This window comes from Gossypium arboreum, chromosome 10, assembly GCF_025698485.1.
Source record: "Gossypium arboreum isolate Shixiya-1 chromosome 10, ASM2569848v2, whole genome shotgun sequence".
In the NCBI taxonomy this organism is placed as follows: Eukaryota; Viridiplantae; Streptophyta; class Magnoliopsida; order Malvales; family Malvaceae; genus Gossypium; species Gossypium arboreum.
The window spans coordinates 30,715,076-30,742,378 of NC_069079.1; the positions used below are offsets into that span (position 1 = coordinate 30,715,076).

Sequence of the window (27,303 nt, forward strand, 5' to 3'; positions counted from 1 at the left end):
AATTTTTTTATAGAATACTGTAAATACATTAAAAACTTCATAACCTTATTATATATGTATGATAACAATTTTAAAAAAAATCAAACTTTTAAAAATAAATTTTCAAGTCATAATTAAATTAAAATCTTTAAAAACTTGATAAATACATATTTTTAAGAAATAATTTCAGTTGTAAAATTGTTTTAAAATATTAAATTTTTTATTGAAATTGTTAAAATTTACAACATTTTCCAATAACGATAACATTAAAACTATTTAACAATACCAATAATTGTTTTAGGTTAAAAAAATGTTTCTATAATTGCTTTAGATAATAATAAAAGTTCTCTATTCGAAATAGTAATAAAAATGAAGTGTTTTGAGAAGTATGTTGACTAATTCATCATCTATTAAAATGATTTTATAGCATTTTGTTTTATATATAAATTTTATAAAAATCAAAACATTGCTTTTAAAAAATTAAAATTAAAATTTATTTAAAAACAAAATTAAAAATAAAAAGCCTATATTAATTCACAATTTTAAAAATGAAATATAAATCATATAAGAAACAAATATATAATTACTGTGTACTTTAATAAATATGATGATATTTTTTTGTAATGATATTTTAATACTGTTTAGAAATTATTTTAATATCACATATATATATATATATATATATATATATATATTTGAGCGGCAATATTTCTCAAAATTTTATATTTTCTATAAATTTGTTAAATATTTTTTATACAGGATTATACTGTTTGAACCGGTGTAACATTGTTTAAATATAATAAATTTAAGCAATGCAAAAATGAGACTATTTTTATTTTTATTTTGTTACATCTGGTTTAATTATAATGTAAGCATTATTAAGGGTCATTAATTAGACTTTGTCAAATTGCGTCAGCTGAGCTTTGCTAAGAGGGCAGCGCACTGTACCAAATACAAACTGTCATCAAATCAGCTTCTCATCCTCTTTTTTTTTTTTTGTATTGTTTCAGTTTCGCCACCAACCCTTCCTTCATCGCCATACTTGTTTTCTTCTTCTTCTTCTGCAACTCTGTATTTTGATCTTTCAGTTTATCTAAACCCCTAATTTATATTCTTGGGATAGGTTTCTCCACCACAAATGGTGATGTCAAAGCGTAGCCATAGGTTTTTCAAGTTTAGAAGTCTAGTTTCTTCCCGAAATCAAACTCCCACTTACCAAAATCTTCTCCGGTTTTAGAATCTTTGTTCATCCACTTAACTCAGGATTCGACACCATTTGCATAATCAAAAGCCTTTTTTTTGTTTTTTAATTTACTATATTGGCTGATTCCAAATATTCTCTCTTTTCCCCCTCTCTATCGATCCGAACCATTGTTTTTGGCTTTGGGTTCTTTTCTTTTTGCTCTAAAAATCTTCTTCGACAGTATCTCTAGACTTATATATATTATTGAATCTCGTGTTTCGCTTTCCAAAAGACTAAATGGTTTCCAAGAACTACTACGACTTCTCACATGCAGTTGTGGAAATGGCTTGGATTATGCTTAGCGTCGATTACTCAAGGCTCTTTTGGTTATTATTTGGTGTTTTCTCCTACGAAAATCATGAAGGAAAGCCTCGGATCATCTAGCACACCATAAATTTTCTTTGTTTTTTTCCACTCCCCGTTAATTCTATTTGCTGCCTTGTTCTTGAGTTATTCTATAATAGCTAGATAAAGTTTAGTATTTTTGTTCTCAATATATATATAGATATTAGAATAAGCCCCCGAGAGGTTTCGGACGGTACCTGATTTCTCAGACCATGTACCAAACACGTCTAGGGGGATGTGTTGATGGAGTTAAATCCCAGCATGGATACGTTGAAACCGATCCCTCGGGTCGGTACGGACGTGTAAGCTTTTCTTCATTCACTTTAAAATCCTTTTCTTCATTCACTTTAAAATCCTTTTCTTCATTCACTTTAAAATCCTTTTTACCTTTTCATTGATGCATGAATTCCAATATCAAACTTTCAGTAGGAATAACTCTAATATCTTTTGCAATGATAATGGATAATTACATGCCATGTTGACTTTTCTTTTTGAGATGTGGGGTTTTGGTAATTCTTTGATGTTATGTTAGGATGAATGGTCGGAGATCTCAGAAATTTATTTGATACTGTATGTATATATAGTATGTGATTAAAGATGTTCTATAAGATTATTTATAAAATGGAACTTTGTTTGATCCATTCCTTTGGTCAACGGCCTTTCGATATGGTCGTATGGAGATTCTTTCAAATTTCCTGTAAAATCTGGGAAATAGGTTTTGATGATCATATCAAATATTTATATGCATTGTTTAAGCTTTAAATGATTGAAACTGTGACTGTACATGGGAATTTTGTCTGCAGTTCAGAGAGATTCTTGGTAAAGGAGCTATGAAGACAGTGTATAGGGCATTCGATGAGGCCCTTGGAATGGAGGTGGCCTGGAATCAAGTGAAGCTTAACGATGTCTTCCGTTCACCGGAGGAATTGCAGCGTCTTTATTCCGAGGTCCACCTTCTCAAGAATCTTAAACACGATTCCATTATTCGATTCTACACATCTTGGGTTGATATCAATCGTAGAACTTTCAACTTCATCACTGAGATGTTCACATCTGGCACACTTCGAGAGTAACCATATAAGACTTTCCTATCTATTGAAAAAGTTACATTCCTGTTGTTTTAGGTGTAAACTTTTGCATGTTTGATGTAAATATAGGTATAGACAGAAATACCCGCGCATCGACATGCGAGCGGTTAAGAGCTGGGCTTGCCAAATTCTGCAGGGTCTAGCTTATCTACATGGCCATGATCCTCCGGTGATCCATAGAGATCTTAAGTGTGACAATATCTTTGTCAATGGCCACCTTGGACAGGTCAAGATCGGCGATCTTGGACTAGCTGCCATCCTTCGTGGCTCACAACATGCCCATAGTGTCATAGGTATGCTCTAAATTGCTATCATCTGCCTAAGTTTATATCTTTGTATGTTAATTTCTTCTAACTTGCACACAACACTAGGGACCCCTGAATTTATGGCACCAGAACTATATGAAGAGGATTACAATGAGCTAGTAGATATATACTCCTTTGGAATGTGTGTATTAGAGATGCTTACCTCTGAATACCCGTATAGCGAGTGTTCCAATCCTGCTCAAATCTACAAGAAAGTGACTACAGTGAGTTATATCCTGGTTCATTAATTCCAACAATCAACAGTTGAATTAATCTAAGACATGCCTGTTCTGTGTTCCTTCTTAACTCTAGGGAAAGTTGCCAGAGGCATTCTATAGGATTCAAGATGAGGAAGCCCGGAGGTTTATCGGAAAGTGCCTGGAGAACGTTTCCAAGAGGTTGCCTGCTCATGAACTCTTGCTTGATCCATTTTTGGCCTCTAATGAAGGGAATCTGCTGTCTGTCCCAAGAGTCCTGAGCCAAAAGCTAACTCAAAACGGCCCAGTTGCAGAGCTAGCGCCTTCTTTGCAGGCTGATCCGACAAGGAGTACTGATATGTCAATAACTGGCACAATGGATCCTGAAGATGACACAATTTTTCTCAAAGTACAGATTACAGACAAGGAAGGTACTTCTTAAGCTTCTTGTAATTATATTGGGGTACTATTGCATGGACGCTGGAGAAGTTCATCGATCCTAAGCGACTGAAATATTGAAAAATAGCCTTCTTCCTTTAAAACATGGATCAATTTCCTTTAACAGCCTGCAAAATTTCATATTTAGTGTGCCTTCAACATTCTTAATCAATAATTTCCCTTCTACCAGGTCAAGCTCGGAATATCTATTTTCCTTTTGACATAGTGAATGACACTGCAATTGATGTTGCCTTGGAGATGGTAAAAGAATTGGATATCAATGACTGGGAGCCATTGGAGATTGCTGATATGATAGAAGAGGAAATATCTTCTCTTGTCCCAACTTGGAAAGACTGGGGCTCCTCTCAAGTCTACCATCAGCACAGCTTTAAGTACGAAGATGAGGACGAAGATGATGCCCAAAATGAAATCTGCCACCCTTTCTATGCCACCTTCTCCCATTCTTCCTACGAAGCACAATTTTCTCACGGGAAAAGTGTGACTTCCAAGTGCAATTGGCCACAGGGTACATATAATCTTTGTTAGAAAATATTGCATTCATATATGTATCTAGGCTGTCCTACATTTGACAAGATTTGTTCATTTTTGCAGATTTATTCAGCAATGATGATGCAAGTTCCAGTTGCTCTATGAATTCCTTCCAGTACTCTACAATGAATTATGAAGACTTTGATTCGAGTCTACATCAAGGGGAGCACCCCTGCATTCCAAAGGGTCTTAAATCTACACGATTTTGTCCATCAGAGAGCATGACTGCTCACAGCTACGAACAGTGTGATGCACAACTTGATTCATGGAGGTCTTCTCACTTAAATGGCCATCGGAAGCTAACAAAGGTTCGTTCACTCGTGGACATACGCAGCAAATTGCTGCACCAAATGGTAATGGCAGAGATAAACAAGAGGCGCTTATTCAAGACCGTTGGAGCAGTGGAGAACATTGGATATCAAGAGCTGGGAGAAGTTTCAGGCAAGATATCTTGAATAAGTAGGAAACGGAAGGATTTGAAGATCATGTCGAAGATTTCATGGGAGATTTAGGTGGTAAAGGTCCCATTAATCTCTGTGTTAATATGCTTTTAGACTTTCAGTGGTGATGGTGTACAAAATCTGAGTCCTCAATCTGGTATAGTGCAATAACTAACGCAGGTTGCAGATATGTTGAAGACTATGAACCAAGTATTCCCTAAAACATCACCATATTTATGGATTGAGAAAACTTTATTGTTGTTGTAGTAGAACTACTATGCTTGTATGTATATGATGCGCCTGCAATCTGCATATGAATCTTTTACTGGATACATGAAATATACAGATTGCTTTCAACCTTGTTTTTGGCTACATAAATCACTTATAATTGCCTCTTTCTTTGCTCTAAAAAAAGGGTTCAAGCGATCACCTGAAGTGGTATTATGTCAATAGATTGATTTGATATCTGAATTTCAACATTTATAGCCTCTTCTTTTAGCCAAAACTACTACAATCTACTTTGTAAGAAAAAAGAAGAAGCTAAAGGTGGAATTATCATTCAAGGTGGATGGTGGCATTAGGTACTTTCTCTTGATAAGATTCCAATTTCCAATACAATGTGATTTTAAGTGTGAATATTACAGCATGTTTGGTTCGACGGAATGGCCATTCCATTTCGCCCCCACGCGCTACAGTGACCCGTTTGTTTGGTTGAAATTTGACCGTTGAATAGCTATTCCGTGCGGGCTCTATTACGCGTAAGCTGCATAACCATTCAGAGGGTCGGGCGCTGAATGCCTATTCAATGGCTCTCGTAATAGCTTTTTTTTTTATTTCGGACGAAAATCTCCTCCCACTTCCACTCATCATTTAGACAAAAATCTTCTTGGGTTTTCATAAAATGCATAGAATACTCTCTATTTTTGGATTTTGGGTGTGGCGGATTTACGTGTGCTAGAAAATATGGAGAAATCGATGTTGAAGGCGGAGCTTTCCAAAGAAATGTGCACGTCTCCCACCGTGGAGCCCAGCGATTATGGGAACGGCGAGGCTCCGATCAATTATCAATGATTGTTGTTAGTCTTCTTCCCTTCGCTGTCTATTTTCTTATTCTTTCCCCTCTTTGAAATTTTCTATCAAAATTGTCATCTGTATTTTACCCGTTCCAATGAACATGCAAATATCATGTGGAGAAAGGATTAGGTTATGCTTTTTCTGATGTATATGGGTTTGGAGTTTGATTTCCATCTTTTTCTGTTTTCTTCTACCCAGACAATCTTGGAGAAGACAGCCCTGTGTTTGAAAACTTGTTTGAATTTTGTCAAATTTATGCTGGTGGGACAATAGGTAAATTTTGATATGGTGGGCTGTTTCTCTTAATTTGATTTGTGCATTTTCAGTTGTAATTGATTGTCATGGCTGGCAGATGCTGCAAGAAGATTAAACAATCAGTTATGTGATATTGCTATAAATTGGGCTGGTGGTTTACATCATGCCAAGAAGTGTGAGGCATCTAGCTTTTGTTACATCAATGACTTGGTTTTGGGAATCTTGAAGCTTCTGAAGTATCATGCATGTGTATTATTTATTGATATAGATGTACATCATGCCCGTGTATTCTAGTTATAGACGAACTTAGATTCATGCTTACATTGCTAATAAAAATTGATTTTAGAGTTTTAGTAACCCACATCTAATTTTTTCGACAATCTGATGAACTGGCTAAAAGTGTATCCAAAATCATCGATTCTCAATTTGCAGACCAGGTGGATATGTCTGAAGTGCAGGTATTGCTTACTTCATAACAAATTCATTTTGCAACATTGCTTCTGTTGATTCTACAAGGTCTTGCTATTTTACAAGATGAATTTTCAGCGGTTATAACAAAATCTTTAGTAACCTTTGTGCATGGCCAGGAAACTAAATTTGATGCCGAAATGGCTGCAATGACCTGTGTTCCATGGGGTACCCTTGAAAGCGTTGGGGACCAATCAGGGTAAGATGCATTCATTTTTAAGATTTTAATTTCACCCAGGCTAGGGTCAACTTTTAAAGCCATCTTATTTTCTTTGTGGCAGATATGTCAATGGCATAAATATGATCCTTAGTAGTAGCATTCCTGTACTTGGGAGCATTCTTTCACCTATTTACTTCCAGTTCTTCTCATACCAGTAAATAGGGGTGTTGCACTATGTCTCTTAACATGGTTTACTCTTACTATTTCTTTTTCTTCTCTCTTTCCTTTTGTAGATAGATATTTTGTGCACTTGCTTATTGCTAATTCTTGCAGCTTGCATCATCGGTTGGCCCCCAATTCTACATGAATATTTTCAAATGCAAGCAGTATCAAAAACTGGAGCCCAACATGTACTTTTTACATATTGTTTCTCTCAGTTTCCTTCTTGCTTTATTAATCATTCTAACCACTAATTAGTTTGATTAATGTTGTGGTCTCTGACTCTGTGTACATTGTGAATTTTGCCCTTCGGTCAACTTTTTGAATTTTACCCCATTTAAAGGCTTTTTATTAATAATTCTAACCACTAATTAGTTGGCTGTTTGATTGGTGCAATATTTCCTAGCTAAATTGTTACCGCTAATTAAATGTAGCTTATAATATTTTTTTAGTACATACTAACTATTTAAACATATCAGATGAGGTCAAAACTTTCGACATTTGGATTTGGTGGGCCAACTAAAGTTACCTACGGTGGTAATGCCTTGAAGTTTTATGCTTTAGTGCGTCTAAATATAAGGAGAACATGGCTTGTCAAGAAAGGAGAAGAGGTATCAAACTCGCACCCTTTCTTTCCTATTCAGTTTGTTGGTTGGATTTATGTATAGTGGGTAAACGCATATAAATGGTTTGTTTATTTAATCTTAGCTTGGTTGAAACTCTCTTGATCAACCTGGTAAAATGTCCTTTGAACTGTCTCTTACACTCCCAAGCAAGTTAAACATGTAGCTTTATCTGCAATCTAGCAAATCTCACTCTTGTATATGTTCTATGTCTCATTGTGTTTTTGAAATGTCTAATCTGTAGACTATTGGAAGTCAAGTTCTTGTGAAGATTGTGAAGAACAAGCTTGCCCCTCCATTTAAGAATGTTGAATTTGAGCTTGAGTTTGGCAAGGGAATATCCCGGGAAAGGGAGATCATAGATTTGGCAACGAAACACAAACTTGTTACAAAGTCTGGCGCATTCTACAGTTTCAACGACAGGAAACTCCATGGCAAGGAAGCCTTCAGAAGGTTTTTAGCTGAAAATAGAAGTGCTCTTGAAGAACTTGTGATGAAACTTAGAGAAAAGCTACTTGATGCTGAGAGCAAGAAGGAACGACAAACAGATATCTCGGATGATTGTGGGGGTAATTGTGGCGTTGAAAAGTTTTGTGTATTCAATGGATGAGATAATACAGGATCTTGTTTCAAATTTTCAAGGGCATCCGACTGTCTTTCTCTCACATTGTCCTATTTCCAGCCATATTTACCATGTTAACAAGGGAGCAATTTATATTTGAAAAATTGCATTGTATAACTTAGATTCTTATTTAAATTCTGAGAAAATTTTCTGCTATCTAGCGAATCTGTTCTCTGCAATTATGAAATCATAAAATCACAGATTAGTAGTAGTCCATTGAGGATTTGAGCATCACCATCATTATCATTTTGTTGCACATAAAATTCCCAAAGAAAACTTTTTACCATCTTTCCTTTTGTATGAATTTGTAAGTGTGATTTTTATATTAAAAATCGAATATACCGGTAATCACCTAAAAGACCTGACACAATTAATTGACTATATAAGTCAAAATTTAAAATTACCAAACTGAAATTTTGGATTTCATCAGTTTCGTTGGTTTTGAATTTTTCCCTCAACCTGAAAATCTTTTGTCAATTCATAGTTATTTTTTTTCCTAAGTTAACTTTGATAATTAATGTATTAAAAAGAGGGGGTTTTTTTAAATGGAAATGTTGGTTAAAATATTAATTTGATATCCCGTATGATAATTTATATATACTTTATTTTGACATAATTTATTTGTCTTATACACATCAAAAATAATTTAAAATTCATAAAAATATTCAAATAAAATCAAATTTATAAAAAGCTCATAATTTTAAAAAAAATGCATGAAGTACTTGTGAATTGTTATTTGTCATAAAAGTTGTCATGCTTAAAATTTAATGTTTTAGTCAATATAAATAATTCAACTCTTTTGGAAGATTGATGGTCAAATTCAATTGTTTTGAAAAGGTTCAAGGTCAAATTTAGTTAAAAAAGAATAAATGTTAAATTAACAAAATAGGTAAACATTAAGAGTTAAATTTATCATTATACATATATAAAAAAATGATATTTTAGCACATTAAATATGTATTGCGTTTAAAAATAATAAAGTAGATTATATATTATTTTGTAGTATTATATATTATGATTTTTAATTCATATAATAATAATTATATTAAGAATTTTATTAAATTATATATTATTTTATTAAATTATACTTAATAATAATTATGTTAAAATATGGTTAAATTATTTATTATTTTTATTAAATTATTTTTAATAATAATCTTATTAAAATTTAATAACAATAACAATAATCATCTACCTAACAAAAACTCTGCTAAGGGTACTCTGATCATTTTAGTTTTTTTCTTTATGCTATTACAACATCATTTCATTCAACCAAACATAAGAATACTATTACAGTTCTATTCCATTCCATTCAACCAAACAGTTGAATTACTTATTACAGCTCTATTCCATTACAGCTCTATTCCATTACAACCCTATTCCATTATAGCCCTATTTCATTACAGTGAACCAAACGTACTGGTAATGTTTGTATATGTTAAATAATAATAATAATAATAATTAAATGGTGTGAAAGTTTGATGGTAAATTTCAAAATTATCTCCACTAAATAAAGGTTTAAATGCAAAATTGGTTCTTGAATTATGCTATTTTTACTACTTCGATGCTTAAATTTTATTTTTTTTCAAAAGTGGTACTTGAATTATTTAATTTCGACTTTGAACAAAAAAAAAATTCGTTTTAATTACCTAAACATTATATACTTTTTGGTAAAGTAAGACGAAATTGATTATGATAGTTTAGGTACTATTTTTTACAACAAAAACTTTAAGTACTTAAATGAGAAAATTGATATAATTTAGGGCTAACTTTGTAATAAAACTTCAAAAATAATTTTTTTTAAATTTTGCAGTTATATTTTTATTAACAAAATCTAATTTATTATTAACAAGCATGTAATTTGAAATATTGATAGTTATATAATAGTTATTTATTTTCAAAAAAAATTGATATATTTATTTAGTTAAATTTAAAATATTTAAAATATATTTAAATTAAAATTTGATTCTATCGCATTTAAAATTAAATAGTAATCTTAATGATTTTGTAGTTGAAAAGAGTACATATAAAAACAATGAAAATAAATAAATAATAATAAAAGGAGACATTTGTCATTGTACCACATGGCTATGAAAAGGGTATGAAATTAAAGCTCGGTGATGAGATTATCTTCGTTGAGGTTAAAAATAACGGTGATGATGAAATTAACCACTATAGTGGTGAGATTAAATACTATAACAGTGAAATTGAAATTAATAATGGATGAATTTTTGACTTCAAACGATCTCATAATAAAGAAGATGAGATATGAGATTGACTATCATTGACATTAGATTAAAAGTGATATATAATGAAGTTTTAACTTATTTTATTTGTATAAAAGTATTGAAAATATGTGAAATTTTAATTTTAATTAATAAAATAATAATATGTATGATAATATTTTTATAATTTGTTTTACAAATATTTTGAATTATTTTATTACAATAAATGATAAATAATTTTAATTATTTCTTATAATTAATTAAGTTCTTTATAAATATTGTTTCAACATAGTTGGATAAAATTTTAAAGTATGTATTTGGATGAGGATTATTTTTAACTTTAATAGTATGTTTGGTTTATTGGAATTGAATAGGGTTATAATGAAATACACTTGTAATGGAAAAGAGCTATAATGAAATAGAGTTGTAATCAAGAATTTAATTGTTTGGTTGAATGGAGTGAAATAGAACTGTAATAGTATTCTTATGTTTAATTGAATGGAACAAATGTTGTAATAGCATAAAGAAAAAACTGAATCGACGAGAGTACTATTAGTAGAATTTTTTTGGTAGATGATTATTGTTATTGTTATTAAATTTTAATAAAATTATTATTAAATATAATTTAATAAAATAATAATATATAATTCAATAACATTCTTAATATATATTTATAAACATATTAATTTATATAATTCTTGTGTTTAATTTGGTTTATTTCTGAATTAATCCCTGCTTAATTGGTGTTTTTTATGATTTAATCTTGTCAGGGATGCAATTGGTTAAAAATGAACAAAAATGGGCCAAATTGAAAGACAAATCGTTGAGTTGGGGCCAAATCATGCAAATGGGGAAAGCCAAGGATTTAACATAAAATTTGACTTTGTAAAAAACTAAAAATAGAAGATATTATTTTGTTTTATTTAATTTTATTATTATTAATTTAGGTTAAGCTATTTTTAGTAAACCCTATGTATATAAATAGGGGCTTTTAGTTCTTAAGAAATCATCCTTTAATTTGTATTCCTACTTCTACTTGGAATAGAATTGTTCTCTCTCTTGTATTTCCTTTTTCAATTTGGAGTTGAAATATCATTTTTTTTCCTCTTCAATTTGACGTTTATTTTGTAGCATTGTCTCCAATTTTTTATTTCTTTTCCATAGTTGGACCAATTGCTCTACAAGTCATTTCCATTCATTTCTTCACCATAATCCCCAAATTTCTCTCCAAGCTCACAAAGCATGAACAACTTCATGCTTAACTAAATTCTATCTTAGCTTTAGGCCGATGTTCTTTCCGGTCGAGAATTGTGAGATTCGTACTCGTGCCTAAAATCCTTCCAATCGGTATTCACTTTTTTCCTAAGTATCGGGATAGTCCAATCATCCCTTAAAGTTGAATTCGATTTCAAGTCAAAGTGCACGTTGGGTTGAAGTGTTTGCTTACAGTTGGAGATTCGAGTCGGCCGTGCTGTATTCGAATTTTCGAGAACAAATCGAGGAAGAGGTGATCGGGTTTAAACGACCCACGTGGTTGAGGTCGTTAATTCAAGTTGGGTTCTTCAGAACGCAAGGCTACCGGAATCTTGAATCGGGAACACGTGTTTCTCGGTTAGATAATCGGTAAGGGTTGGTTTTCAGGTCGTATCGAAACCAGCTACTAGAGGAAGAATTGGTGGTTAGGACGTTCTTAATTGCTATAACCAGCTTATCGATTGGAGGAGAAGATTAATTCTCGAGGATCGATTCTCAACACGTAATTGACCGAGTCTAAGGCTAAGGCTTATTTTATCTATTGCAAAATTCTAAATTTATTTTCTAATTTATTTAATTAATTTTTTATGATGTTTCAGTATCTACTTTCTAAACATTTCAAAAATCCCCGATTTACTTTTATTTCTAATTTTTACAGGTACGATCGGAGTCGTGGGCACGACTATTGCCACGACCTACGACACGACAAACAATCTGATCATAAGCTATACACGAAAGTCGATTATCGCATCCAATCCTTGTGGACTCGACCCACTACCACTCTACTACTAATTAGAGTTATTTTGTAGGAATTATATTTGGTGGTTCAACGCCCATCATATATTTTAATATAATTTAAAATAAAATATTTTATTTTAAATTATATTTTGAAATAAAATATTTTATATTAAATTATTTCAAATATATTATTTTTATATTTTTGAGTCAAGTTTTAAAGAACTAATTTGGAAATTAATTTTGTTTTTATTATTATTTAAGATTGCATGGAATAGTCATTCTTTGGTGATACAAAAAATAGCTATTATGGGTGGACAAATAATAAAGAAGTAATAGTCATTCCATTGAATGAATATTACGTTCAACTAAACAAAGGAATGATTTTCCATTCAATAAATAAGGAGGGAATGCTATTCCGTTCCCTCCACCCAAACATGGTGTTAAAGTATAAGGAAAGAGGAATAGGTCAACTTTGTCCATTTTGCCATCAGTCTACCCGTGAGCCTTTAAAAGTTGCGGTTGAAAATTTCAGCTCCAATTGCTGAAACTTAACACATTGGTGTGAGATTGAAAGGGGAAAAGTCCAACCGAGTTTTGACTCATGCCTACTAGCCACCCAAATGAGCTAGAGGCAAGATAGTAGAAAAGCCTAAAGGCTCGACATCCTTTTAATTTTAAAACAAATAACACAACTAATTAATTGTCGGAGAAAAAGAGTTAAGGAAAAATGTTGTTTTTCTTTTTCAGAGGAAACAACAATGGTATTTTTATATTTCAATTTTAGTTCTTATCATCTCTAAATTCCACCTATTTTAATAGAATTAAATTCCTGCTTATGTCATGGGCCGCAGTTCGAAGCCCGTGACTATTGCAACAAAAGTATCCTATAGAGATCTACATATTAAATGGGGCTCATTTGACCCACAAAAGTTGACCTGATTCGAAGAACAAGCGACGAAGCCTATATACTTGAAGCCTTAGTGGCCTAGTGAGATAATTAGAGGAAATTAAGGCTACCTTGGTAAATAGGGAAAGTAATCTTAGAAGACATGTAATCTGATAAGATTTGATTTTGTAATATTAGAGATTGTGTAAATCCCTTAATTGTAGATATGCTTCGATCTCGTCCATCGATGTAATTCAATCTATACGGTCGATTTTGGGGAAGCTTAACTATAAATAAAGAGCCTTCCCCTCAGTTTTAAATCGCCCATTGTATTCCATTCTTTAGTAATGAATAATAAATTGAGGGCATTTACTCAAACACCTCTCGTGCATTATTCTTCTGTGGTTATTCCGCTCTTTTGTGCTTTCTTTTGTTGTGAGTTTACTTCCATTATAATTTGGTGCCTCTGAAGAATTCTGTGAGAATTTTCACTTTGCGAGAGTTAGGTCGATTTAGGTGCATTTGGAGTAAAAAAATTATCTAAGGTCGCAGGGATTGCGAGACTAAAAGTTTAACCCCGTGATAGTTGGTATCAGAGTTAGTATTGCGAAGGCACCGTTTGAAATGTCGAAAGAAGTTGCTGATCAGATTGAGCCAATGGAAACTAGTTAAAGGGCCAAGAAAGCAAGTCGCTTAAAGGACATATTGTTGACATTGGAAGGACGAGTTGTCAATCTCGAGGAGTCCATGGGGGATGTGAGGTAAAGACTTGAGGAAGTTGAGGGAGGACTCATTGATGGGCTAGAATCAATGAAGGAGCAGCTCAGTGATTATGTTTTGAATTCTCTTGGTTCCACTAAGAACAAGTTGACGGAAAGGAATGGTACTCTTGAGGCTACAGTGTCAGCATTGAAGGGAGAGATCGTGTAGCTTAGAGGAGCTTACAATTTACAAGGTTGCTTCAAGTAATGAGATGTTGGTTTTGGGGTTGAAGCAATAAACAATAGATGTTCCCAAACCAAAAGAGTTCGCGGGGACAAGGTCCGTAAGCTATGTCAAAAATTTCTTGTGTGGAATGGAGCAATACTTTCGTGCCAAAGGCATCATAAACGATTCTACTAAGGTAAGCACTGTTGATATGTATTTCACTGGTGTTGGTTTATTATGGTGGCGTCGTAGGTCGACAAATGTGAGACATGGTGGGATTGAAATTGGGACTTGGGTAGAGATCCAAAAGGAATTTAAGGTATAGTTTTACCCAAAATATGCCAAGGACGAGGCTTGAGCAAAGTTACGACGATTTACACAACGAGGCACAGTTAGAGAGTATGTCTAGGTGTAACAACCCAATTTCGGTGAAATCGAAATAGAGGTTTGGGACCACAAATCCGAGTCGAAAATAAAATAATTTTATTTTATTTTATTACATGGTCCATAATATGATAGAAATGTCATGTGAAAATTTTGATAAGAAAATTTACCGATTTTGTATTTAATTGCGAGAAGGACTAAATCGCATAAAATGCAAAAGTTGGATTCTAGTAGCTATGGAATTCAAAAATTAAGGTTCTTATATGGTAATTAGGCCATTAAAGAAAAGTATGTAGATATTTTGGTGACTCATCCATGTAAATTTAGAAAAAGGGCAAAGACTAAATTAAAAAGTGAAAATATTTAATTAATTAAAAGATGATAAAAAGAAATATCATTTTATTTTATCATCTTCTTCCCAGAAAAAAAATACATGGAAACCATAGGAAAGAGAGAAGAAACTTTCATGGCCAAATTGGGTAAGTTTCCTTGGCCCATTTTTAGTAATTTTGATGTTTTTGAAACCGAGATAGCTTAATCTATCTATTTGAGCGATCAATTTGAGAAGTTATCAAAGTATGAAAAATGGGTCATGGATGCATATGCTTAAAATTAGAAATTTATGGTAGAAAATGAAAGGTTGTTGATAGATAAACAACTTTTACAAAGCGATTTTTGATGAAAACATGATTTAGGGACTAAAATCTAAAGTTGTGAAATTGAAGAAAAGTGCTGAATTTTTATGAATACATGGGCTGTAAATTTTGTAATGAGATTTTGGTTAGGCTTGGAATAGGGAGTAAATTGCACAAATTTTATTTTTCGAGCCTAGGGATGAAATGGGAATTTATGAAAAAGTTAGGGACAAAATGGTAATTTTACCTAGGATGATAGGATGAAAATTAAGTCCATTTGAATGTGAAATATGGTAAATTCATGTTAAATTTACTCGTATAGATCCGGATAGACCAAATTCTGAACTAGAATGAGGAAAGAGGAAAATGTCAGATTAATAGATTTTACGTATACGAACATTGTCGAGGTAAGTTTGTGTAACTAAATTGTGTTTATTTATATACTTGCATTGATTTTGTTTATGTAAATTGTATGAATGTCATAAATATGTGAAATGATTACATATTCGAACAAGCCCGATAAATGAAAATGTTTAAATTAAATGATAATGCCCGATAGATGATAAATGATAAATGATGAGAATGTTACTTATTAAGCTTGAAATGAATGTGGAATGTGTTTATTTGAATTATATGAATTTTATGGATGTATGGAATAATCACATGCCCGATAATGCTTGAGAAAAAATGTTTAAATCCTAGTTGAATAAATGGAAAATCGATGGATATGTGATTTCCCGAAATGAATGAGGTCCTGCATTTGTTGCTGACGGGATTTAGCTCGGACGAGTAATCCTATTGACCTCATTATAGAAAGGATTTAGCCCAGACGGGTAATCCTGATATAAGTCCTCTCGAACGTATGTTATGGATTGGATTTAGCCCGGACGGGTAATCTAGATCAAGCTCTTTAGAGCATATGTCATAAAAAGGATTTAGCCTGGACTGGTAATCTTGTCGTATACATGTGTGGCTTGAGAGTGTACTCTCTGATATAATAACCTATGGGTACCATTGGACATGAATTGACGGATTCTGATTCGTACACATTGATATTTCAGATAAATTCAACGTGTAAAAGTTATTGACATGAGAATATATGAATAAGAAATGAGTTATTACACATATTGGCCTGAAATACATGAAAATGATGATACGTGATAATTGATATATGGAAATATGAAATGATGATATTGTACATGGTATTTATTTGATGAGTATGTACATCATTGATTCTAGACTTATACGCCTTGAGAGTACTAACTGTGACCTTGATATTCCGAGTAATATGGGTAAAGTTCTGATATGAAAGATCTGAACTCGAGATGAACTATTATGAAATTATACTTGTAATATAAATAGATGATTTATACATGTTAAATGAATACATGTTGTGGAAAGCATATGTGCGTGGAAACTTGATTGTTGTTGAGCCCATATATGTTTGTGATGTTATTATGGATTATATGACTAACAAAGCTAATGAGGATATGTTTAGGGCTTGAGGGAAAATTGATTGAATATGCCTTACATAGTTACCTGAAAATAGAATGAATGGTAAGTTAAGTACCATGTTATACAAACTTACTAAGCATTTTATGCTTACTTAGTTTTATTTCCTTGTTTTATAGTAAATCGGAAGCTCGTTGGATTGATAGCTTAGCGAAGATCACCCACACTATCCAACGGCCTATATCGGTATATATGGTAAATCAATTATGGTTGTAATGACATGTATAGGATATATTGGCCATATTGGCATGTAAATGTAAATGATGCTTGTAATCTAGCCATTGGAATTGCTAGTAATGACATGTTTTAAGGTACTTGTAATGTCATACAATGGTAGTTTCAAAATGTTAAGTAGTTGATCAAATTATGTCTAACTTGAGAACTTAACTAAGGTAAGACTATAGACATGTATGCATGTAATGGTATGCCATGATGAAAGATGGAAGTTGTTTAATTTGAACGCTTGAATTGGTTGGTTTATGGATGTGAATTTAAGTGTAGGTCATTGGTGTGAATTTGTGTGAGAAATAAAGCTAGAAATGGCTTTATTTTGTCCACAGGGGAAGACATACGGGCGTGTGTCTCAGCCATGTGTGCTACACAGCCTAGAACATGGGTGTGTGTCTTGGCCTTGTGAAACCCGCACCTAATTTCAAATTGAATTAATTAACCACATGGCCTAGCACACGGGCGTGTGGCATGACCGTGTGCACAAGTCAGAGAATTACACGGGGTCAAACACGGCCTGTAGCACGGGCGTGTCCTAGGTCAAACACGGCCTGTAGCACGGGCGTGTCCTAGGGTCACACGGGCGTGTCCCTCAGGCCACATGGGTGTGTGAGCCCTGCACCTTAAAATTTTTTTTGAAATTTTGTGAAAAATTCTTAGAGTTCCTAATTAAGTCCCGACTCAACTCTAATGCTCGTGTTGGGCCTCGATGGTCCAATCAAGGGATGTTTTGAATGATCTCGAAAAATGAATAGTAAATGACTTGAAATATTTGTAAATGTTCTGAAAAATTTTGGTAACGCTCTGTAACTCTATTTCGGTGACAGATACGGGTTAGGGGTGTTACATTTAGTGATATCTGAGCTACAGTTTAATCGGTTCTTAGACTTAACGTAGCATATGTGGACTCTAGAAATACATGCCAGTATATAACCTGTGATAGTGTGAAATCTCTCGACTCTCATGAAAATTATTTTGCAAATAGACAGAGATGCTTTCCAACCGAGCTAATTCTGATACTGTTGAAAGTGATACACACGTGCCCGAGTATAAATGTTGCTTATGATAAAAGAGGACTTGTAAAGGTATGAAATAAATGTTTAATAATGGATATGATAATGATAAATGTTAAGTGATATGTGTGTATTTATGAAAGCTAAATTTTGAGGCTTATGATCTCCACCCCCTTACCAGTACAGTTTTATACAATGAAATTTATAAGATTTATATGGGTTAAGCTCATAAGTGTGAAAGAAGGGTTCAAAGGCTGAATGATTAATAATGTAGTCAGGATTGAGAATGGGTTAGTAAGTAAAGACGGTATTAAAAGAGATATCAGATTTTTCTACGGATTTTTCTGAATATGTGATGTTATTGTTAAGGAAGAAGTTATTCATGAGTAATCGACTTATCTAGATATGATATTTACAGAATGAATTAATCAAAAATTCTTCCAAATTGACTCTTTCTGTGAACTGAATAATGTAAGATTGTTGATGACTTCATTAGTTAGTGGAATGGTGATGAAATTGTAAAGATATTTGAATACAGCTGTTATAATTGAGTATATTAAAACAATCTTTTCTGGGTACTCTGTAAGTTCTATTATTCTCGGAGGCATATGAAATTGTGCATGTTCAAATGCAATATTTATTGTATTGAAAGGCTGGCTAATTACAATAGATGAAATTATTGAAAGTTTGGTTAATTCATGAGCAGTATTGCTTTATTTTTTCTTAAGTTTTCTAATTTATAATGATTGATATAAGATTTGATAATAAGGTTCATATGATATCATTTTCTACTTCTACTGATTGAAGCCCTGAATTGCGAATATGCAAGTACATTGTCTTTATCATAGTTGTTTCTACTAAGTATGCGTGATATTACTCTTCTGAATTTTATCTGAGATATCATCAATCTCTTTATTATGTAAACATGGGTCACTTGTGAAAGATATTATTTGATCGGAGGTAATTACATTTATTACCATTATAAATGTTGACTCGATCATGAGGTATGGTGATAGAGATCACAGATTATAGAAACTGTGTTACTGCATTGGTTATTATTGGGGCCACTTTTGGTTTTCCCTCTTTTAAGTTGAGGTGCACTATTAATGTTCAAGTGTTGCTTTATCTATATAGTTGAAATGTCAGTCATATTATTGCACAATGGTTTTAAATCTATCTGATGGTTGTGGCTTTGGAAAAACTCAAAGCTTCAATGTTAATAATTGAAATAGCTACATTGACGACATAGTTATTAGAGAAAGATGTAAGATTTGAATGGACTGACAAATGTTAGTAAAGTTTTGACCAGTTGGAAGCTCTATTGATCAAAATATTAATTCTGGTTCAGCCTGAATCAGGTAAGGAATTCGTTATTACAGTACTGCACTATTGAACAGGATTAGACTGTGTTTTGATGTAGTAAGGCAAAGTAATAGCCTGTACTTTTAGACAGTTAAAAACCATATGGAAAGAATTACCCGATACATTATCTAGAATTGAAAGCTATTGTTTTTGTGTTGAAATCTGATAAAATTACTTGTTTGGTGAAAAATTTCATATTTTCACCGACTATAACAAGTTGAAGTATCTGATGTTGCAAAAAGATTTGACTTTGAGATAGTGTATATGACTTGAATTGTTGAAATATTATGATTTGGCAATTGTATATCACTTGGAAAGAATGAATGTGGTTATAGACATTCTGAGTAGGAAATCTCTGTATACTTTGCAAGCCATGGATACCGATTATGATTGTCTGATAATAGCTTAATTTTAGCTGAGTATAGAGCTAAACTGATGTTTCTACGATAGAACAGTGAAACTCAGAAAAGTGATAATGAGTTGTAGAATGAAATAATTATTGAATTAGGATAGCAGGTTTGAATTTGATAATTGTTTGTTATTCCAAGATAGAGCTTGTGTACTGAAGAATTTGGAACTTTTACAGAAAATTTTACTTAAATGATCACAGTGGTATTATGTCTATTTATTTGGGGAATGATAAAATGCATACTGATTTGAAAAGGATGTATTAGTAGCTCGAAATGAAATGTGGTATTTCAGAAATTGTATTTAAATGTTGGATGTATCAACAAGATAAAGATGATACTTTTAGGATGTTTATAGCCAGCGAAGATACTGAAATGGAAGTGGGACAGAGTTACTATGAATTTTATATCAGAATTATCCCTGTCTATGAAAAAGAAAGATACTATTGGAGTAATTGTCGATTGTTTGACGAAGCCTGCACATTCCATTCTAGAATGAATGGATTTCCCACTTGATAGATTGCTTGAATTATTTGTTTTTGAGATTGTCAGATTATATGATGTGCTAGTTTCTGTTATTTCTGATAGAGATCTACAATTTATATTTCGATTTTGAAACAAGTTATAAGGAAATCTGGGTATACGGTTACACTTTAGTACCGTATTTAATTCTCAGATGGATGATCAATTTGAACATATGATTCAGTTTTTTGAAGATATGTATCGGTGTTGTATTTTAGAATTCAAAGCCAATTGAAAAAGAAATAGCTGTCGTTAGTTGAATTCGTATATAGTAATAGTTAATAGTCAAGTATAAAATTTTACCGAATGAGATTTTATATGGTCATAAGTGTAAAACTCTGGTGTTTGGACGGAGTTCAGTGAGAAAAGATACATGAATTTGGTTTGATTCTTTGAAATCGAAGAAAGATGAAAATGATCTAAGACAGTTTGAAAGCAGTATTTGATCATCAGAAATTCTATGTGAATCTAAAATGAAAAGAACTAGAGTTTCAGATTGGCGATAAAATATTTTTAAATGTTTTGCCATGGAAGAAAGTTCTCTGGTTTGGCAGTAAAGGCAAATTAATTCTGTGGTTTAATGGGTCATATGAGATCATTGAAAGGAATTAGACCTGTTGCGTATTGATTGGTGTTATTATCAGAGTTCTACAGAATTCACAATATTTTGTGTATATGTGTTATGACAGTATCGATCAGACCCGTCATCTGCTATTTCTCTGATAGATATTGAAATTTAGCTTGGCATGACTTACAGTGAGTGACTGATTGAAATTCTGGCATGTGAAGTGAAAGAAATGAAAAATAAAAAGGTAGCTTTAGTAAAAGTTTCTAACAATGACATGATATAGAGGGAGCTACCTAGGAACTGGAGGAAACTATGAGAGAGTAATGTCTGAATCTTTTTACTGGTAAAACTTTCGAGGACAAAAATTCCTTAAGGGAGGAGAGCTGTAACAGTCCAATATCGGTGAAATCGAAACAGTGGTTCGGGACCATAAATCTGAGCTGAAAATAAATTTTTATTTTATTTTATTACATGGTCTGTAATATGATAGAAATGTCATGTGAAAATTTTTATAAGAAAATTTTACCAATTTTGTGTTTAATTGTGAGAATGACCAAATCACATAAAATGCAAAAGTTGGATTCTAGTAGCTAGAAGGATCAAATAGCTATGGAATTCAAAACTTAAGGTCCTTATATGGTAATTAGACCATTATAGAAAAGTATGTGGATATTTTGGTACTCATCCATGTAAATTTAGAAAAAGGGTAAGGACTAAATTGGAAAGTGAAAATATTTAATTAATTAAAAGATGATAAAAAGAAATATCATTTTATTTTATCATCTTCTTCCCAGAAAAAAAAAATACATGGAAACCATAGGAAAGAGAGAAGAAACTTTCATGGACAAATTGTGTAAGTTTCCTTGGCCCGTTTTTAGTAATTTTGATGTTTTTGAAATTGGGATAGCTTAATCTATCTATTTGAGTGATCAATTTGAGAAGTTATCAAAGTATGGAAAATGGGTCATGGATGCATATGCTGAAAATTAGAAATTTATAGTAGAAAATGAAAGGTTGTTGATAGATAAACAACTTTTACAAAGCAATTTTTGATGAAAACATGATTTAGGGACTAAAATCTAAAGTTGTGAAATTGAAGAAAAGTGCTGAATTTTTATGAATACATGGGCTATAAATTTTGTAATGGGATTTTGATTAGGCTTGGAATAGAGAGTAAATTGCACAAATTTTATTTTCCGAGCCTAGGGATGAAATGGGAATTTATGAAAAAGTTAGGGGCAAAATGATAATTTTGCCTAGGATGAAAATTAAGTCCATTTGAATGTGAAATATGGTACATTGATGTTAAATTTACTCGTATAGATCCGGATAGACCAAATTCAGAGCTAAAACGAGGAAAGAGGAAAATGTCAAATTAGTAGATTTTACGTACACGAACATTGTCGAGGTAAGTTCGTGTAACTAAATTGTGTTTATTTACATGTTTGAATTGATTGTGTTTATGTAAATTGTAAGAATGTCATAAATATGTGAAATGATTACATATTCGATCAAGCTCGATAAATAAAAATGTTTAAATTAAATGATAATGCCCGATAGATGATAAAGGATAAATGATGAGAATGTTACTTATTAAGCTTGAAATGAATGTGGAATGTGTTTATTTGAATTATATGAATGTTATGGATGTATGGAATAATCGCATGCCCGATAATGCTTGAGAAAAAAAATGTTTAAATCCTGGTTGAATAAATGGAAAATTGATGGATATGTGATTTCCTAAAATGATGAGGTCCTGTATTTGTTGCTGATGGGATTTATCTTGGACGAATAATCCTATTGGCCTCATTATAGAAAGGATTTATAGAAAGGATTTAGCCCGGATAGATAATATTGATATAAGTCCTCTTAAGCATATGTTATGGATTGGATTTAACCTAGAAGGGTAATCCAGATCAAGCTCTTTAGAGCATATGTCATAAAAAGGATTTAGCCTGGACTGGTAATCCTGTCGTATACATGTGTGGCTCGAGAGCGTACTCTCTGATATAGTACCTTATGGGTACGGATTCTGATTCGTACACCTCTAGTTTACTACCTGCGTATCCATCGATATTTCAGATAAATTCAATGGGTAAAAGTTATTGACATGAGAATAGATAATAATGTAATAGCCCAAATTTCAGCGATGTCGAAAATAATGGTTTGAGACCACCAAATCTAAAAAATGAACTCGTAGATTATATTATTTAATATTTATGAGCCAAATGTAGCTTTTAAAAGATTTTTGAAATAGTAAATTATGTTTTATAAAGATTTATTTGGTCAAGAAATTGAGAAAAAAGTATCGAGATCTCGGTGTTATAAACTGAGCCATAAATATTTGCGGAGTGTCAATAAGGTAGTATTAAAATTTCGTTTGAAAGTTTTGACGTTTGGGTGATTAATTAAATAAAAAGAACTAAATTAAAAAAGGTGTACAAGTTGCTAGAAGGATTAAATAGCTCAATTATCAAATGAGGAAAGACCTAAAGTGCAAATAAGCCCAAAGGAGATATTTTGGGCGGCAATAGCTAAGAAAAATCAAGAAATAGGTGAAATAAGGGCAAAATTGGAAAACTGCCAAAATTTGCTAAATAAAAATGGGACCAAATTGGAGTATCTAGAATTCTCTTCGTTTTCTCTTCAATTTCATCAGCTGAAAAACAACCATGGAAGAGGGATCGAGCTGGTTTTCATACTCTAGCTTCATGTAAGTTTAATTCTTGCTTTCTCCTCGAAATTTTTAAGATTTAGGACATTTACAATTGGGTCCAACTTACTATGTCATTAGTTTTTGATTCCATGGCTAATTTTTAAAGTTTCTATGGATGAGTGTTGAAGCTTTAATTTTGATATATGATGATTTTATCAAGTAAAATTGATGGAAATTGAATTTGGGACCTAATTATGAAAGAGTTCGGAATTAAGGTCTAGTGCTAAAGTTCTAATTTTCAGGGGTTATGAAGTAGTTTAAAATGATAGACTAAAGTATTATTTGAGAAAAATTAGCTCAATTGAGAGCTTAATTGAGCAAGGACTGAATTGTATGAACTGTGAAATTTAGGGTAAAATAGAAATTAACATTTTGCATTAAAACTGTTTTGGATAGTAGCAGTAGTCTAACTTTGAAAAATCACCAAAAAATTTAAAAATTGAATGAGAAGATTAATAAAATATGAAATTAAAGCTTATCGAGTCTAGTTTCTTATAGAAGAAACGATGTAAGCAATGAAATTGTAAATCATGAGATATAACAAATTTTGTGAGACAAGGTCAGAATGATTTTAGGTTCCCCTATTCTGACTTTGGAAAATCATCAAAAATTGAAAAAAAAAATTATGGGCTTAAATTTATATATTTAGAATCCTGAATTAGTCTATTTTCAAGAGAAACAAATGGGAACATTATTTGAATCCCGTACGAGGAGATAAATAATTTTCAGTGAAGAAGGGTCGGAACTGTCAGACAGCAGAACAAGGGTGACTTTAAAGAATAAATTGTTCTTATTGGCTAGACCAAAAATTCTGAAAATTTTATGGTAATAAGATATGTAAGTCTAGTTTGAGGGAAAATTAGTGGATCTTAATTTGGAGCTCCATAGCTAAAGTTAAAAATAATTTAGTGACTATGACATGGATGGACAACTTTGTAATATAAATATAAGTAAATAGTAAAATTATAGATAATGTTGCTTATAAGCGTATTATATACATTAAGGATGTGGAATAGAGAGGAGGAGGAGAAAAATATGTGAGTGACTTATGCATAAATTGATTACATGCTCGATTATATTTGGTAAATGTTAAACTTTGTTAAAATGAAAATGTTATAAATTCATGTTTGAATTAAATGTTATATATGTTAAAGAATAATTTGAATATTTGATATTGCCTAATAAATAAATATCCGATATTGCTTAGTAAATGTCAAGCCAAATATAAAAAAAATATGTTATAAGTGGAACATGTGTGAAAGAATGTGGTAAGTATTTTCATGGTTATTTTTGAGCTCATTCACATGAATCTGTCATTTGAAATTGTGATAGACAAGAAGAAATAGTGACTGGCATGCTTATGTATGGTTATATATATTTGTCTGAAACAAAAGAAAATGATGGTTATATATTTGATATATGGAGACATGAGACTATGATATATTAAATGGAATATATTTTATAAATGTGTTCGTTCATAGTTATAGAATTGTGCAACTCAAGTGTACTATTTGTATAAAGATAATATTTCAAATGATTTGATGAGTAAATGGAACGACAGAAATGTGCAAGTGTACACAATCGCGACAAGTAATAAAGTAACAAGTAAATGTCGAGTTATCGTACCCACAGGGACTGTAAAAAGAATTATTTATGAAATTAATTGTAAAACACTTTGGTGAGGTAAAAATAATTTGGTTTTAAAAGATGGTCAAAAACTATTTAAAAACTAAATAAATAATTAAAATAAAAAAAGGAGTTCTAATGCATGATTTCAAATAAGACTTAATCAATGTAACATACTTGTGTTGGATTAATCATATTCCTTTAACTTAGAATTATTAAACTCATGTTTACACTGTTACGAATAAATTCACAGCAACTCGATAATTTGCTAACTTATGAATAAATTTACATACAAAAATTCATTCATCTCTTGACATATCCCTATGTCAATTTAACCGACTAAACAGATTCTAGCAAGCAAACGTGTTATTGCACATACATACTCATTAAATTGAACCAATCTCTTGCATATCCCTATGTCAATTCAAACGATTAATTAATTATAATAAGTATATAAAAGACTTTGTGAAGTAACAGGGCATCCCTACCTTGAAACAATTTAATCACAATAATCTTGCAAGTTATGCAAGGCAATAATATCGCCAGATACATTGCTAATTTACCCTTTAGCTACCTTAGAAGAATAGACATGCACTGATTAAGTACTGTATCAATTAATTACAATTTCAATCCATTTAAATAATTAATTCATCAGTTACCTCATAGTCGTAACGCAAGAATAACTTAGGCATGATTTTACTTAACCAAGCAATTTACCAAGGCCTATAGCAGCATAAACATCATTTTAACAATTCAAGTAGGCAGAATATAATCAACCCAACACAAACATAATTTATGCTGAATTGATTAAAATAACCATTTCAATAGCATAAATGTTCATAAACATGTTCGTCAAACAACAACAAAAATTAAAGAGTTAGGGAACAATAGGCAAATCTGGTGTTTCTTCGTGGCTTGACTAGTTGCTCCGTTCTTCATTCTTCGTTGGCCTTGGCTATCAAGGTGGCTTATGAACACCTAATTGCTCCTCCATAATGGCTGATAGAAGAATTGTAATGCCCCGCACCCGAGACCGTTGCCGGAGTCGAACACGAGGTGTTAACGAACTTAATTCATTTATTTACACAGTTCATTTTAAAATTTCCAGACAAGCTGGCTAACTGCGTTACTGTCACCTTAAAAATCATATCTCGAGTTCCAAAACTCGAAAACTGATTCTGTAAATTTTCCCTAAAACTAGAATCATATATCCATCTACAGATTTTTTTCTAGAATTTTTGGTTGGGCCAATTAGTACAGTTTATTAGTTAAAGTCTCCCCTGCTTCAGGGTTCGACTACTCTGACCTTCATGCATTACGACTTAGATATCTCCCTGTACAGGGCTTCAATACTTATACCGTTTGTTTCTAAAGAAACTAGACTCGAAAAGGAATCAGTACATATAGGGAATGGAGGTATTGTAGGTGCGGGGGTTGTATTAGTTGGGAATGGAGGTTGTGGAACAGCCGTATTAGTTCGAATGTATTGGTTGAACCAATCATTCATCACGCTATAAAAAGCCTGTCTAGCTTCGTCATTCTGATTACTAGCAATAGGTTGAGAGTCCGCCGGCGCTGTCCCTTGTGCGGGAGCAGGCGCTACACTCTCAAGATCATCAGCTACCGCTCGGTTGGGATCGGGATCCATTTCTATAAGTAAACACATTTTTAACTGTCAGAAATCACCACACTATCAAATAAACACATAATGGCATGTATAGCTAGACCCAAACGTATTACGGTAGTCCTAGAATCGACTAAACCGTAGCTCTGATACCAATAAAATTGTAACGCCCTGCACCCGAGACCGTTGCCGGAGTCGAACACGAGGTGTTAATGAACTTAATTCATTTATTTACACAGTTCATTTTAAAATTTCCAGACAAGCTGGCTAACTGCATCACTGTCACCTTAAAAATCATATCTCGAGTTCCAAAACTCAAAAACTGATTCCGTAAATTTTCCCTAAAACTAGACTCATATATCCATCTACAGATTTTTTTCTAGAATTTTTGGTCAGGCCAATTAGTACAGTTTATTAGTTAAAGTCTCCCCTGCTTCAGGGTTCGACTACTCTGACCTTCATGCATTACGACTTAGATATCTCCCTGTACAGGGCTTCAATACTTATGCTATTTGTTTCTAAAGAAACTAGACTCGAAAAGGAATCTGTACATATAGGGTATGACTTCTAATTATCTCTGATTAATTTATAGTGAATTTCCAAAGTCAGAACAGGGGATCCAGAAATTGCTCTGGCCCTGTTTCACAAAAACTTAAACATCTCATAAAATA

General features: G+C 32.3%; 3 protein-coding genes across 6 annotated transcripts; all 3 read left to right on the top strand.

The window, feature by feature from the left end:
• Nucleotides 1-807: 807 nt before the first annotated feature.
• LOC108489148 (probable serine/threonine-protein kinase WNK5) lies at nt 808-4,962 on the top strand. Its single transcript, XM_017793454.2, has 7 exons — nt 808-1,869; nt 2,371-2,636; nt 2,725-2,948; nt 3,027-3,184; nt 3,273-3,588; nt 3,786-4,121; nt 4,208-4,962. The coding sequence occupies exons 1-7, from the start codon at nt 1,780-1,782 to the stop codon at nt 4,597-4,599; spliced, it is 1,782 nt and encodes a 593-aa protein (XP_017648943.1). The 5' UTR covers nt 808-1,779; the 3' UTR covers nt 4,600-4,962.
• A 160-nt stretch (nt 4,963-5,122) lies between these two features.
• Nucleotides 5,123-8,216, top strand: LOC108489149 (DNA repair protein recA homolog 3, mitochondrial-like). 4 transcript variants are annotated; one of them, XM_053019737.1, is made up of 8 exons: nt 5,123-5,660; nt 5,857-5,931; nt 6,314-6,371; nt 6,501-6,580; nt 6,663-6,790; nt 6,875-6,951; nt 7,240-7,371; nt 7,628-8,216. In XM_053019737.1, the coding sequence occupies exons 6-8, from the start codon at nt 6,919-6,921 to the stop codon at nt 7,991-7,993; spliced, it is 531 nt and encodes a 176-aa protein (XP_052875697.1). In that variant the 5' UTR covers nt 5,123-5,660; nt 5,857-5,931; nt 6,314-6,371; nt 6,501-6,580; nt 6,663-6,790; nt 6,875-6,918; the 3' UTR covers nt 7,994-8,216. The 4 variants fall into 4 exon arrangements, with proteins under 4 accessions (XP_052875697.1, XP_052875698.1, XP_052875696.1 ...); XM_053019738.1 differs by having other exon boundaries at nt 6,663-6,755; XM_053019736.1 differs by having other exon boundaries at nt 5,124-5,660; nt 6,011-6,371; nt 6,663-6,951.
• LOC108487713 (histone deacetylase 9-like) lies at nt 5,548-6,908 on the top strand. The gene is made up of 7 exons (XM_017792083.2): nt 5,548-5,629; nt 5,857-5,931; nt 6,011-6,149; nt 6,314-6,371; nt 6,501-6,580; nt 6,663-6,755; nt 6,875-6,908. The coding sequence occupies exons 1-7, from the start codon at nt 5,548-5,550 to the stop codon at nt 6,906-6,908; spliced, it is 561 nt and encodes a 186-aa protein (XP_017647572.2).
• Nucleotides 8,217-27,303: the final 19,087 nt, after the last annotated feature.